Raw genomic sequence first — 15724 nt, 5'->3', positions numbered from 1 at the left:
TTACTACCTGGGAAGCTCCATCTGTAGATGTGATGTAGCCAAAACCCCACAATTTGCAACCTTTTATTTACATTTTCTAATGTTTTCTTTCTGTGAATTATAAAGAAAAAACTTATTCCTTTAAACCACTTTTTTTCTCTAGTCAGCATGAAGTGATGTTCCTCCCACGTCATTCATTATAAGTTTGTCTGTCTTCTGCTATTTTGACAACTTCAGGGTTTCTTTTTAACCTTATACACAATCTTAAATTACTCAGAGCTGTCATCCATTAGATATAAAAATTAAATTAAGCCCAAGAATTCTAGGTGATGGAAAACATGATCCAGTCCCATAAGATATGGGCAACCACGGGAGTCCAGCAAAGGCTGATAAAACCCTAAATTTCATCAATGTTGGATGACTATTTATTTAAAGGGAGCTACCTGCTTCCTGGTTTCCTGCATACCAAATATTTCTTTTCAACATTTATGAGCTTAAATAGATGCAGATGTTGCCAAAGAATGTATTATAACATCCATCATCCTAGAATCCTATAACTTAAGCACTGAAAGGCACCTTGGAGTTCATCTGGTTCAATACCCTCATTTTAAATGGGAGAAGACTGAGGCCTAGGAAAATTAACTGGATACAAAGTTGGTGGTACACAGACCCTCTCTTCCCAAAATCATAGTTGTGGATCAACAAATTTCACCACTATACCTTCACTTAACTTCTCTGATCTGGATCACCTTTACTGTCCATATGCTATACTTGACTGTTCTCTCCTCCAAATTTTGGAGAAAATCAAGGAGGACTTTTTCCCCTTGGTCATTCTCCCGATTCTATGCTATATGGGCCTCCCTTCCTCCTTTTCTCCTATTCCCCCTTGCTGAAACTTTTCAGAGTGGTAATCTTCTTTATGCAAGACAGAAAATTAAAGGTGACCAGACACTTGATTCTGGCCAGGGTCTCATGAGAGGAGAGGGGTGGATAGTTTTCTCTAAATCCATTTTGCTGCTGATCATTGATTTCTTTGTTTCACAGCCTCCAATGTATATTGGATTCCAAAGAGTGAGACATAAACGGTGTGCTGGCACTGAAGTAGAGACCTGGTTCTTCTTTCCCTCCACTAAAGGCACAACTCTCAAGTCCCTCTCCTACGACACTTGTAAGAAAATTATTAAATCTCACCCTTTAGTGACTTTGCAAATTACCTTCCTTAAACAACACACTGGATGTTTTACCAAGAATCTTGGGTGACAAGACCCATGTAAGTATAGAAGGATCTGCCCTTCAGCACAGAATCTGAACCGATTCTAACCAAACTTTGGTTTTAATATCCTCACTTTTTGCCTACCCTACATATTCTCCAAATTGTGAAAAGGTGGTCTTCTGCGGTCTTTCTGCCACCTCAACTCTGTTGTAAAACTCTAGCTGGTCTACTCTTCCTCTCCAATGCCTCAAAATTCTATTTTCTCCCTTTCTCTTCTAACAAAGCCCACTTTTTAGTGTAGATCATCACCTCAGCTAGCCTTTTGTGAGAAAGCCATTTGGAACAAATTCACACTCAAGTGTAAATGACTGATAGGCCACAACCCTTCTAGAAATATCTACTGTCCCAAAGGAAGATCCTTGTTAACCTAGTGATTCTCTTATCAGTGGAATTTTAGCCAATCCATCAAAGGGAAGTGAAGTAAGTCAGACTTGAACAAAGAGAACAGACTTCTGGTTGCCAGAGGTGGGATGGGGTCGGGGGGAGTGGGTAGATGGAGTGGGATTAGCAGATGCAAACTAGTTTATATAGGATGGATAAACAATAAGGTTCTACAGTACAGCACAGGGAACTATATTAAAGATCCTGTGATAAACCATAATTAAAAAGAATATAGAAAAGTATATATATGCATAACTGAATCACTATGCTGTACAGCAGAAATTAACACTGTAGATCAACTATCCTTCAATAAAATGTAAGTAAAAACAAAAGTCTTTCTCCTAATGGGAGAGGAGGGGCGTCAGCTACAATGTCTGTATATTCTATAACACATATCAGCACATGCTTGCTTTTTTTTTTCCAGATGAATTCAAGGGTGGTTTAATATTTAAAAATTAATAAAAATTTACCATATTGAAAGAATATAGGAGTAAAATCATATGATTATCTCAACATAATTTTTTTGCAGTTTTAAACCTTTTATTTTGTATTGGGGTATAGCTAATAAACAATGTGACAGTTTCAGGTGGAGAGCAAAGGGACTCAGCCATGCATACACATGTATCCATTCTTCCCCAAACTCCCCTTCTTTCCAGGCTGTCACATACATTGAGCAGAGTTCCTTGTGCTTCAGTATGGAACTGTGTGTTCCAGTAGGTCCTTGTTGGTTATCTATTTTAAATATAGCAGTGAGGACATGCTTTCTTTCAAGAAGGTGTTTTTTTTTTTTCTGGTTTATGAGTTTATTCATACGAAAAATCATAGAAGGACTTCCCTGGTCCTACCTGGTGATCTAGTGCTTAAGAATCCACCTGCCAATGCAGAGACACTGGTTCAATTCCTGGTCTGGGAAGATTCCACATGCTATGGGGTAGCTAAGCCCATGTACCGCAACTATGGAAGCCTGAGTGCCTAGAGCCTGTGCTGGGCAACAAGAGAAGTCACCAATGAGACTAGGAGTCACCCGTACAATGCAACTAGAGAAAACCTGCTTGTAGCAATGAAGACCCAGTGCAGCCAAAAAGACAAACAAATAAATAAATAAACAAGTGTTTTTTTAAATGGGCAAAGGATCTGAATAGACATAAAAATAAAATTCACAGGTGTTAATCACCATCAGTCACATATCTAACCAATAATCTTGATTAGTGTTGCTAATTACAGAGTAAAATCACCTGGAACTTTAGCGCACCAATAATTTTTTTTTCCTGAATTATCTCTTTCCATGCTAACAGAAATATCAAAAAACACTGTGGTGGCCTGAAATGAGAAATTTGTCACCAAACAACACTCAACCGTGTGAAAGTCTGAAGAGAAAAGTGTTCTTTTCCTTTGACTTGAACCTTATTTGACTGGGATTTTCTCACCAGAGTCTTCCTATTTTTTTTCCATGGGCAACTGCCCCCTTGATTAATCCCATTTCCCTCAGTCTTAGTTTTTCCAAGCAGCTGAGCAAACAAAGATGGAGGCAGCCATTTTAACGTGCTTCCTCCCTCAAGCCCTCTGGGATGGGCCGTCCGTTCATCCTGTTCATAAACCAACGGCCTGAATGTGCTTGGAGAAAGCAGCAAGGATCTTCTGTCAGGATTAATTTTAATAGTTCCACAGTCTGTCACTGGGGAACCACAGTCCTGGAAAATGGCTTTAAATTACTATTTGCTGATAAAGAGACAGATATGAGCTGAAAATTTGGTTCCTTGTTTCAAACAGTTTGGATAACTCATGGAAGACTTTACCTGTAGTGTGGAGTGCATGCACTTTACAGCCTAAACTCTTGGGTAGCTGAGGAAAACCTTTTGTTGCGGTGGCATCACAGTGAAATGCAAAGGGGGGAAATGTGACATTCTGTAGAAGTACAAAAATTTTAGAGTTGGAAGGGAGATGAATTTGTGGGTGAATTCCTCAGCATAAAGCTTCCTATGAAACCTATTTCTGATATCTGTGGAGAGAAACTGATTCCCCTTGTTGCCCCTTCCAGTTTTTTGTCTCCCTCTCTACCAGTTTCTTCCTCTTTCCTCTTTTCACTCTGTTTTTCTCATACCCAATTCCAATTGCCTGTTCCTTCCCTTACTTTCTCTTCCCTAACTGGCAAGGCTGCTGTCAGTTAATTGTTAAGTTCTATGCTGAGGCACAGGTGAGGCAGCTAGCAAGACTGACCGACCCATCAAGGGACTTCCCTGGTGGTTAAGTGGCTAAGACTCTGTTCTCCTAATGCAGGGGCCCTGAGTTTGATCCCTGGTCAGGTTACTACATTTTCCTAACAGACTGATGCTACTAGGCTTTGTATTAGTCAGGGGTCAAGACTGAAGGCAAAAGAAGAGGGTGGCAGAGGATGAAATAGATTACCAACTCAATAGAGACGAATTTGAGCAAACTCTGGGAAACAGTGAAAGACAGGGAAGCCTGGCGTGCTGCAGTCCACGGGATTGCAAAGAGTCAGACATGATTTAGCAACTGAACATTAGTTAGGGGTCATCAGAGAAAAAGATCCAGTAGGGTGTTTGTGTTTGTGTATCAGCCATTATCAGAGAGAGATTCATTTTAGGGAACTGGCTCAGGTAATTATCACTGCAGGGTAGACCATCAAGTTAGAGAACCAGGAACTTACAGTTAAAGTCTGGAGGCTGTGTGCTGGCAAAATTCCTGTGGGGGTGGGGTGGGTGGGAGGGGTGGTCAATCTTTGTTCTCTAAAGGGCTTCAGCTGATTGATGAGGCCCACGCACATTTTAGGGGGTGATTGGATTTACTCAAAGTCCAATGATTTGAATGTTAATCTCAGCCAAAAAATAACTTCACTGAAACATGTAGAATAATGTTAGACAAATTTATTCACTTGTGGGGCTTCTCTGATGACTCATGGTGAAGAATCTACCTGCCCATGCAGGAAACACGGGTTTGATTCCTGATCTGGGAAGCTCCCATATGCTGTGGAGCAACTAAGCCCATGCACCACAACTTTTGAGCCTGGGCTCTAGAACCACAGCTACTGAGCCCACGTGTCACAACCACTGAATGCTGCGAGCCCTGGAGCCCATGTATGGCAACAAGAGAAGCCACTGCAATGAGAAGCCCACACACTGCAACTAGAGAGCAGCCCCTGCTCGCAGCAACTACAGAAAAGCCTGAGCAGCAAAGACCCAGTACAGCCAAAAATAAATAAATAAAAATTGAAAAAAAAAAAATCTCTTCACTTGCTAAGCCTCTTGGTTACTGATTAAAGAACTAGATAGTTGGTGCACCCGTTGTGAGGAATTCAGATTTGTATTATAGTAACTTGAAATCCTAAACTATGTTGTGTAAAAGATTCTATCCCATACCACTGAGAATATTTTCACAAAAATTATGGTCAACGTTTATATTAAAAGCTTAAGATCTGCAATATATAAAGGGTATTTCATTAAGAAGGTGAATATGAGGGAAAGACAGGGAAAAAATTATGAGAGGGAGATTTATCAATTAGTATCTGCTACCTGCTGGGAGGGATTGGGGGCAGGAGGAAAAGGGGACGACAGAGGATGAGATGGCTGGATGGCATCACCGACTTGATGGACGTTAAGTCTGAGTGAACTCCGGGAGTTGGTGATGGACAGGGAGGCCTGACATGCTGCGATTCATGGGGTTGCAAAGAGTCAGACACGACTGATCGACTGAACTGACCTGCTTTAAGGGAGACAGAAAAGCACAAATATAGCTCCTTAATAGAATTCCCTGACTTCACAGTTTGTTAGAAATCACCATGCACAACACACCTTGAGAAGCACGGTATGTTCTAAGCACTATAGTTATGCTCAGAGAGCAATTTGGGTTGGAATAATCTAGGAAGGCTCAGGGAGGAGGTGAGACTTGAACTAAGATTTCTAATGGACTAGGGGAAAAGGGACAGCCTTCCACAGAAGGAAAACAGCTGGGGGCAAAATTCTGAGACTTGAGAGAAAGCATCCTTGCTTGGAGGGTGCCTGTGGCCCAGGTCTGAAGAAAGGGTTTACTATCACCTGGGTAGGGGGATGGGGGTGAGGAGGTGGGGAGGGAATAAAGGCCTTCAGGTCCCGTCCAGGAACAGAGGGAGAAGGCTAGAGTGAGGAAGGCCTTGGGGGAGCTTGCCATAGGACAGATACCTGACAAGGGCCTTACTTAAGTATTTCTCATTTAGAAAGATATGGAGCAGGTTACTGAAATCCTTGTTTCAAAGCAGAGTTTATGTTGAGACTTTTGATACGTTAAACTGATTAGAATGGACTAGATAGCAAGGATACAGAAACAATTTCAGCTGTACTTCCTGAAGTAGCCTCATATTTCATCTAGAGCTTCCCTCTGGGAGGGAATTGTTTGTTTGTTACAGCACCTTACAAAGCACTAGCAAATGTAAATTTTCCGTATCACAGAAGGGAGAGACTGGGGTTGGAGGTTATAGGGTCTTTCAAACCTCACAACTGATGTCTGACTATAGCACACTTCCTACTTTTTTCTTTGGGATCCAGCTCTCTTACCTGAACTATAGAGAAGAGTTAGGTGTTACATCGGAGAGTTAGCAGTTACACTGCTTTCCTCAACAGCCTAAAAAACTTTCTTGCTCTTTGGAAGATTTTTGAATTGGGGTGGCAGAAAGACAACCCGGACATTTGTGTCTAAAACCTATGTTCTCCCTAGTTTTGTACCCTGGGAAAACTTCAGCTTTTGTGCCTTTGTTTTTCTAAGGGCAAAACGGTTAATTGTGAAAAAGAGGTTCTCCGTTTGCTTGTGCAGCACCTCCCACTCTCATCACCTCTTGTGGGCCTCTGAAATCGTGTGTGTGTGTGTGTGTGTTGGGGAGATGCATTTTGTATTGTTACGAGGACTCACTCAGGAGTGTGTGTGTTGGGGCGGGGTGGTGGGGGTGCGTTTTGTATCGTTAGGAGGATTCAGGAATGCCAAACAAACTAGAGGGCAGAAACCCAGACATCAAATAGACACCAAACTTGCAATACCTGAGGCAGTCCTGAAAACGAGGAAAAGTCTTGCTTCAAATGCCACAGAGCCGCCTTAAGAAACGCTGATGGTTCTGAATGATCCTTCCAACATTAATGTTTGAGGTCTTCACTAACCCAGAACTAGGAAGGCCACGCCATAGGCCAGGGCTTCACATGCCGGGTACATACCCCAACTTCACTAATGGTTAACCAACTCATCACTCATGTTTCCACGTGTCTTTCACTTCTTGGTTATTCCTTCCTTGGTGCCCATAGCCGTCTTACAATTCTTCCATTTGTTACTTGATTAATGTCTGCTCTCCTCCCGCACTGAGTAGACTCCTTTAAGGGCAGGGCCCCAGGAACTCACTTTTTCTGAATACTCAAGCCGAGACCCAAGGCACAGGTGAAGAACGTGCAACTAGAAAGCGCGCCCCGCCGGCGCGTGACGTCACCCTGCTATTCCCGCCGCGGCCGCCACTCCCTCAACTCTGTCCCTGTTTGTTTCCGGCGTTTCAATAAAGCTCGATTCGGCTAGAAGAAGACCTGTTCTTCCGGGAAAATGGCGACTCCCGCTCGTTCGCCGGAGTCCCCGCCGGCCGCGGATCTGGCGCCAGCTACGGGGGCTGCCGAGGACGCCGAGTGCCCACCGCCTCGCCAGCCTCAGCCCCTGCAGAATGTCTTCGCTGCCCCGCGGCTTCGAGCCCCAAACTCCCGAGGACTTGGGGCAGCGGAGTTTGGCGGAGCTACGGGAAATGTTGAAGCGCCAGGAGAGACTTTTGCGCAACGTGTAAGCTTGGGTCCCGCGAGGTCACCGCAGGGTTCCTCGGGTTCGGCACCCTGGGACGCGCCCCTCCCCGCCCCCATCCCGATCTCTTTCCTGGAAGGTCACCTTGTCTTAGGTCCGTGTCAGGCCCGCGGGCTAGTGGCCGGCCTACAGTCACAGAGCTACCGCGTACGGCCCGGGCGCCGGGCGCCTGTGTTTCTAGCTCTCCAGCGTTTCGGCTCCTCATCAGCTCCTCGTTGATTTTATTTACTCAGTGCCTGTGTCGGCCCTCCAAGGGGAGGGTCTGTATCCCAAATCCTTTCGCTCCCATTACCCCAAATAGTGCCCCAAACACCTAGTCAGTTTCATCTCTAGATCCCATTTTTTTTACAGGAACTGTAGGAAATGGGAAGAGTAAGGTAAAAGAGTCGGACACGACTGAGCGACTGATCTGATCTGATCTGAGGGTAAAAGAGTGACTTATTAGGCAAAGTAAGTTTGATTAACACTTAACTGTTAGACTTCATGGATTTTAGCAGAGGATCGGTGTAACAATAATGATTTTTTAGGAAGCTTATTTTAGCAGGTTGGTGCAGGATAGTTTGAAGGAATAAGAGGTAGAAGAGACTAGGAGGTATTTTCAGAGAAGTTCCCCAATAAGGGGATTCTAAGAAAGTGAACTAGAAGGGTAGCTGTGGGCCTGGGGAGACTAAATCAGGCTTAGGATCATTTGAATATGTGGTTGACAGAGATGGCTGAAGTTTCCAACCTGTATGGAGCACCATTAATAAAAGTAGGAAAGCTGGAGGAGGGTAATAGTCTGAGATTGATTTTACTTACTGGAGCTGAGTTAATGGAAAAGTTAATTATATTTGATTAAAAGTTGGAGAAGTGGTCATGAGGCTGGAGAAAGAAGAGAACGTTGGGAAAATACAGACATCTCAACTGGGAGGAATGTTAATAGAACTGGGAGGAATGTTAATAGAATTGGGAGAATCAATGTAGTGTCATAAAGAATAGAGGGTGTGAGCTGTAACCTTCCGTGCACATTTATTGTTTGGCTAAAGAAAAAGAAATCAGAAAAGGAACCTTTGCCACTTAGCCAAAGTGGCAAATGATCACGTGGGGACTTCCTGGTAGAGAACTATTTTGACTGTGAGAATGAGTGAGTTAACTTTTTAGTCTCAGGACCGCTTTAACTCTGAAGACTTACTGAACACCTTGAAGAGCTCTTGTCGTATGTGTTTTATATCGACTGGTAGTTATTGTCTTAGGAGTTACAAGTGAGAATCTTTAAAACACAAGAATACAAAAACACACGCATTCTATTAGCCAACAGAACAATGCTATCATCCATATCATGTGGCCTCTGGAAAACTCCCCTGCACTCATGGTAAGAAAATGAGAGTGAAAATGACAAATAGTACCTTAGTTATTATAAATAGTTTTGACCTTGCAGATCCATCCACCTCCCCTCACCAGGAAGGTCTTGGAAATCACACTTTTAAAAACTGATTTGGGGCATGTCTTATATTAATATCATGCTTAAAATACTTTTGCAGAAATTCTAATTGTTAATAGATGAGACAAACGAGACACAGTCCCTAATCATCCTGTAGTCCCTTGTTTTGAGCGGTATTTGGGTAATGATTCTCTTATTTCATCCCTGTTTTGGGGCAGCTGGAAATCAGTTTTTTGACTTAAAGGTCGATTTTTCTCCCTTTGAGAATACTACTTTGTATATCTCAAGTTTAAAAACATGGCTGTATGTAACGTACACCTATTCTTTTCCTTTTGTAGAAAATTCATTTGCAAATTGCCCGACAAAGGTAAAAAGATCTCAGACGCTGTCACCAAACTGAAAGCTGCCATCGCAGAACGTGAAGAAGTTAGAGAAAGAAGTGAACTCTTTTATCCTGTTAGCTTAGACTGTAAGGAGAGGCAAAAAGCGATTGCAGTTGTTGATGGGGACAGAGATAAGGCCCAGAATTCTGACCAGATACTTGACACTTCATCACCCGTTCCTGGCTGTTCCTCTGTAGCTAACACATCATCTCAGACAACCTCACGACAACAGGGACTGGCACATCCAACTCGAGGAGGTGATGCTGAGGCAGCTGAGGCTGAACACACAGTGAGCGAGCACCCAACTTCTAGCAGCGGAGCCCCAGCGCCTTCCTCATCTCAAGCTAGTGAGGGTCTCCCTCAGCATTGTGCCTTAGGTCAAGTGGAGGATCATCCTGGCAGCTCAGACAACCTGTTCATTGATAGATTACAAAGGATCACAATTGCGGATCCGACTGAACACCACTCAGAAGGAAACCGGAATCCTGAGAACTTGGCCAGCCTCTGGAGTGGGCCGCAGAAGAAGCCTCATTACATGGAAGTGCTGGAAATGCGAGCCAAAAATCCCATGCCCCCGCCACATAAATTTAAAACCAATGTGTAAGTACCATCGGAAACAGGCTTGTCACAGGAGCATTATATTTGTTAAACTCCAAAAACTGGGAGACTGCGTTAAGTTCAGTGAACTTGGTGTGAGAACTGCTTGTACTTGGGAATGAGCGTATTGTAGAAGCAATAAAACAAACATGGCTGGAGTGGAGGATTCCTGCTGGAAAATGCTTTCTTTTTTTTTCGCCAAGTAATTGAAAAGGTTTTCAGTAGCAGATGGAGCATTAAACTTCAGGATACTTAGGCAAAATTTTATATAAAACATAGAATTAGAGAATTTATTATAATTGTTTCCAGAACCATATTCTTGTACATAGCTCCTCCTCTAACCAGACTATAAGCTAAGAGGAAAACAATTGTAGGAACCGACGGCCTTTCTCAGTAAAAAATATTTGTGTGCTCGCTGTATGTAACAGCAGGTGCTGTGACGACATGAGAGTAAAGATTCTGTTCCTCATAGAGTTTAGGGTCTAGATGAGGACTCGAGGCTTACACACTTGGAAGAACGTTAAAGTATATAATCATATCAGGAGGAAGGGAGCTGAGAAAGGGTTAACAAAGCAAAACAAGTTTGGGCAGGAGGGGCAAGTGAACTGTACTCCTAAGTTCCTTGTCATAGTTGTTTCTGAGATCTTCAGAAAAAAATCTCTTCAAAAAGAGTTTTATTTATTTATGTGCAGTTATAACATTCAAATCAGGGAGTAGTTTTATAAGACATTAATATGAGATACAGGGAGCTTCCCTGGTGACTCAGTGGTAAAGAATCCACCTGCCAATGCAGGAGACGCAGGTTTGGTCCCTGGGTCAGGAAGATCCCCTAAAGAAGGAAATGGCAACCCATTCCAGTATTCTTGCCTGGGAAATCTGATGAACACAGGAGCCTGGCAGGCTAGGGTCCATGTGGTTGCAAAGCCTCTGACACCAACAACAGATACAAAGTTTAACCACTACTGCTTTTCTTTGAAAAACTGAAAGCTTGTAGTTACAAGTACCTAAACCAATTTTTTTTAATTATTATTATAGAGACTTTAAAGTTCAATTGTATCTCACTATTCATTTTTTTAAGCCTCAAAACTATTTGTTCTGCATAGAAAACCAGAACAAATAGTTTTAAGTAGAAAACCAGCAGAGAAGGCAATGGCACCCCACTCCAGTACTCTTGCCTGGAAAATCCCATGGAAGGAGGAGCCTGGAAGGCTGCAGTCCATGGGGTCGCTGAGGGTCGGACACAACTGAGCGACTTCACTTCCACTTTTCACTTTCATGCATTGGAGAAGGACATGGCAACCCACTCCAGTGTTCTTGCCTGGAGAGTCCCAGGGACGGGGGAGCCTGGTGGGCTGCCATCTCTGGGATCACAAAGAGTCGGACACGACTGAAGTGGCTTAGCAGCAGCAGAAAACCAGAATTAATTTTTAGTTAGGAATAAAAAGTAATCTTTGATTAAGTAATTACTCATCTTGTGTGTGGTGAGGTATCTTTCCTCACTTCGAGGGAGGCAGAAAACCAAAAGCATCATTTAGTCAATACGTACAGCAGAGAATACATTGACCCTGATTCTGTACTGTGGTCCTTTAGCTGGAAGTGGGAGTAGAGGAAGGGAATATCCATGAAGGTTCCCAAGTTTGTGAGCCATAGAGACAGGTGCACTCATCAGAAGAGGCTGGGCTTTGGGGAGCCAGGCGGTAGACAGTTGGAAGTGGCAGGGGATGCAGGTGTCCCTTGGCCACCTCTTGCATGCTCTTCTGGCTCTTCTGATGCAGGAGGCTGTGTCTCATCTTCTAGTCCTAGTCTACCCAGAACTTCAGATGTGCAGAGTCAGTTACCTGTGAAACCCAGCCACGTGGGGGTGATCTGTGCCCCTAAGGTTTGTCCTGTACAGAGTAGAACTCACTTCTTCCCAGACTACTTTGTCCCATGTTCCCTAAGCCAGTAGTGCCAGCACCTTCTTTCTTCCCCTCCTTTCCATCTCTGCCAGCCATGGGAGCTGACAGTGTATTTCCTGGACCTTCGTCTCTAATCATCCTTATGTTCATCTTTTCTCCTGTCAAAGTGAAGATGCTTATCACTGTCCTGGCCTAGTCTTAACTCTACCAGTCCATCCTGTCCACTGCTGCCAGAGTTTGTAGAAGACAAACCTGAACCTGTTAGCAGACTAGAGCCTTCCACGTGCCTGCACCCAGCCTGCTGCCCCAGCCTTTTCTGTACTCTCCAGCTCCCATGCTTCCTGTGAGCTGCAGCCCTGTCAGTCCTTACTCTCTGGTGAAATGCCATCAGAGATCCTATCATTTACATGTTGAATCCATATTATTCCAAGACTCCTCAGATTGCACTCTTTGAAGTGTTTCTGCCAGCCATCCTGTCTCCCATTACAACAGGCCATTCCCTTGTCTGTGTTCCAGTGGGCCTGTGCCATAGTACCCATGATATTACATCACGCTGAAACTGTTCACAAGTTTAATTCCCTCTGCTAGACAGTAAGCCCCTTCACAGGTATTTTTGAATGAGAATAGGCTTCTAGCTCGAGGATAAGCTTTTTGGGGGGCTTCCTAGGTGGCTCAGTGGTAAAGAGTCCACCTGCCAATGCGGGAGACGTGGGCGATGAGGGTTCGATCCCTGGGTGGGGAAGAGCCCCTGGAGGAGGAAATGACCACCCACTCTAGTATTTGAAGAGAGAGGGGAAAGGCAATGAGTCTAGCTATCTGTTAGAGAAATGCATTGTCAAATTACTCGCCAAAAAAGGTGCCAATTTAAATATTTGTTTTTGAGGTAAATATATTTAAAAAGAACGTTTTATCTATGCATGTAAATAGTGGTAAAGGCCTTACTGTTACCTTGTAGAACAGTTAGCTGCCAAGGTTAAAGGCCACTTTTGTTGAATGCTACAAATGTGTGTCTGTGAAAAGGTGGTGTAACATAAGGGTTGCTTCCTGCAGATTACCTTCACAGCCCCGTGATTCATCGAGTGCTTGTCAGAGGAGAGGGTCTCCCATCTCCTCAGAGGAGAGGCGGCGCAGGGACAGGAAGCATCTTGATGATATCACAGCGGCCCGGCTTCTGCCGCTGCACCACCTGCCAACCCAGCTGCTCTCCATAGAGGAGTCGCTGGCACTTCAGAGACAGCAGAAGCAGAGTTATGAGGTATTTAGAGCATGGCTTTTTCCTGCCTGCATGTTGTACGCTGCTTACGTGAGTCAGAATTTACTCTAGGCCTTCGATTTTCACAAAAGCTAGGTTGGCATGGATTTTCAAGGCACCCGTTTTTAAAAGCCAGTTTTCATCCTCAGCTCATTCAAGTGATTGCCTGGCTGTAACTAAGCATCGAGGAATCGTTTCTTACCTTGTTTGACCCTAAATGCCTGTCTGAAGGTATTTTTAGGTTGAATTAAACCGTTCAGTTTGGGGTTGGTTTCCTGGCAGAGCAGTAATAACTCCACTTCAGTCCCATCTACCTGCACTACCCGTGGCCTGAAGGAGGGACATAAATGAGTTCGAGTGGGTTGGGGGCAGCCTGAGAAAAGTGAGCCAGATGAGAAATGAGCATTGCGGCTTGCCAGTCAGTCAGTGACACCGTCACTGGGCGTTTGCAAGCACATTGCCACTGTTTAAGATTTACTTAGACTTTTTATTGCATAGTAATTTTCATGGGAGTTAATTTGGAGAGGGATAATCAGTTTTTAGTATTCTTTGATTTTTCTCTGTGGCACTGAAATGTCACTCTCGAGCCTAGAAGCCATGATCTAATCTAGGAAAGAAGACTCTTCCAGTTGGAGGGCCAGGACAGCATTGGTGGTTTTTAACATTTGATGGCTCAAATTGTTCTTCAGGGTTGTCTATACACATGCACATGCCCACATGCTTGAAAATATTTTCCTGTGTGTAACTGTCGCAGTGCCAAGCTGATTGCTCAGCTTCTCTTATAGGAGTTGGATATTTCAGTGCACATTGTTTATCAGTGGAAGTCTGTCATCACCGCTGTAGCAGGCTGTAGCTCTCTCCAGCTTAGCCCTGTGATGTCTGTGCCTCATTCTCTCAGACGGCAGTAGAGAACCCAGAAATAAAGGGGCATGCCATTCTAGTGAAACCAGTTCTGTTCCAGTGACTTCCCACTGAAAAATTGTAGGGAAAAGGTATGAATGTCTAACTTTTTGCTTTTTTGTCTTAAAGGAGATACAAGCCAAGCTCGCAGCACAGAAGCTAGCTGAAAGACTAAATATTAAAATGCAGAGCTATAATCCAGAAGGGGAGTCTTCAAGGAAATACCGAGAAGTAAGGGATGAAGATGATGATCAGTCCTCCGAGGATGAATTCTGAAGATGGATGTTCAGATTATCTCCTAAATCTCTGCCTGTTGAGATCTCATTATCTTACATCAGAGTGCCTAACAAGTATCAAGATCAGTGTCAGACATTGTTGAGAGAAAGAATTTTGTAAAGTTACACTAAGGAAACTATAAAAAGAGCCCACTTTCAGATGATAACTTTCATGTGCTTGAAAAGTTGAATATTTGAATATTGTGTTTAATGACACTATATTAAATTTTGGCAGTATGTCCTGTGTTGGTCTGATATTTTAGTATATAGTAAGCACATTTTTTTCTCTAAGCCAAATGAAAGCAGGTGATTAAACTGCTTTTTTCTTTATACTTACCTCTACCAAATAATGTTTATTACATGTCTTAGTGAATTATTTAGTTTCCCAGGCATCACCTAAAATGAGTTATGAAGATATAATTCCCTCTTTTTTTGAAGAACAAAGGGAGAAGTCTAGAGAATTTTGTGCATGTTTGCATGGGGGCTGTTACAGTATTGGACATTAAATACCAAGGAAGACACTCAAAGAAAATGCTTAAATATTTGTTTCTTTCTGTCTTCCCTTAGGAAATATGTTTTCTTTCTTCTCATAAGGAATATGCGGTACTGTTAGTTAATTCTAGAGGGTGGGTGATCTTTCTAGATGACCAGATTTGCCTGGTCATGGAGTAACATGAGGAACAGGAAAAGTCTTAAGGTGATTGATGTTTGTGAAGGGAATAGCTGTTGGTGGTGGTTTAGTTGCTCAGTTGTGTCCAGCTTTTGCGACCCCGTGGACTGTAGCCTACCAGGGTCCTCTGCCCGTGGGATTTTCCAGGCAAGATTACTGGAGTGGGTTGCCATTTCCTTCTCCAGGGGATCCTTCTGACCCAGGAATTGAACCTGTGGCTCCTGCATCACCTGCATTGCAAGCAGATTCTTTACTGCTGAGCTACTGGAGAAGCCCTATCTGTTGTTAGGCTTGGCCTGACTTGACTTCGTTGTTCTAGCAGATGATAGGTTCAATTTGATAAGAGAATCAAAAAAGTTTCTGAAGCTACAATTGGTTTGTTATCAATATATATTGCTTCCCTGCCCCCTCCAAAAGACTTATGTAGGCTGCAGAAACCTCAATTTCATGTATGATTTCAAAGGATTATATGGTTGTCTCCAGAGAAATTAACACATATGTTGCCACAGTTTTGTCTAACATGTTGGTGCCTTTAAGCAGTGTTGAAAGAATAAAATATTAATTAGAGCAACCTGAAAATGCTAATGGTGATGTTTTACTGCTGGTTAATTAAATGTAACTTAACTTTGAAGGAGGCTTTGCATATATGAAATTTGAATTAGAATACATTTAGGCAGATATAGGTGTGGTAGGAAGGGCTCAGTTCTGTGTCCTGTCCTTTTGGGAGTAACTTTATCGCCCTTTTGCTTTCCTCCCCTCATAAAGCAAATATAGGAATATCCTGCACAGTTTTGTTATTTTTAGTTTTTAAAACTAATTATAAATGATTTCACATCCTAAAGTTATTTGATGCTCCTTCTTTATTAAAATAGTCATTCAGTT

The 15724-nt window shown here is 43.1% G+C and overlaps 1 protein-coding gene and 1 long non-coding RNA gene across 2 annotated transcripts in view; one reads left to right on the top strand and one right to left on the bottom strand.

The window, feature by feature from the left end:
* LOC113900285 overlaps positions 1 to 7083 on the bottom strand; it is a 35210-nt gene extending 28127 nt beyond the window's left edge. Inside the window, exon 1 of the long non-coding RNA XR_003513113.1 lies at positions 6658 to 7083. This is a non-coding gene — a long non-coding RNA (uncharacterized LOC113900285). The remainder of the gene's footprint in view (positions 1 to 6657) is intronic.
* Positions 7084 to 7176: 93 nt separating this feature from the next.
* Positions 7177 to 15421, top strand: POLR2M (RNA polymerase II subunit M). The gene is made up of 4 exons (XM_027553902.1): positions 7177 to 7429; positions 9206 to 9850; positions 12796 to 13000; positions 14027 to 15421. Exons 1-4 carry the CDS (start codon positions 7317 to 7319, stop codon positions 14171 to 14173), a joined length of 1110 nt encoding a protein of 369 aa, XP_027409703.1. The 5' UTR covers positions 7177 to 7316; the 3' UTR covers positions 14174 to 15421.
* Positions 15422 to 15724: the final 303 nt, after the last annotated feature.

The sequence above is a fragment of the Bos indicus x Bos taurus genome, chromosome 10 (genome assembly GCF_003369695.1).
Source record: "Bos indicus x Bos taurus breed Angus x Brahman F1 hybrid chromosome 10, Bos_hybrid_MaternalHap_v2.0, whole genome shotgun sequence".
Lineage (NCBI taxonomy): Eukaryota > Metazoa > Chordata > Mammalia > Artiodactyla > Bovidae > Bos > Bos indicus x Bos taurus.
Note: the sequence above shows the minus strand (reverse complement) of the source record. Positions and strands in the feature narration are given on the sequence as shown.

Excerpts from the sequence above, each read along its gene's own strand:
- POLR2M (XM_027553902.1), top strand. The coding sequence starts at position 7,317 with ATGTCTTCGCTGCCCCGCGGCTTCGAGCCCCAAACTCCCGAGGACTTG. Across the intron at positions 7,430-9,205 it reads GAGAGACTTTTGCGCAACGT|AAAATTCATTTGCAAATTGC; the intron begins GTAAGCTTGGGT and ends TTCCTTTTGTAG. Across the intron at positions 13,001-14,026 it reads AGCAGAAGCAGAGTTATGAG|GAGATACAAGCCAAGCTCGC; the intron begins GTATTTAGAGCA and ends TTTGTCTTAAAG.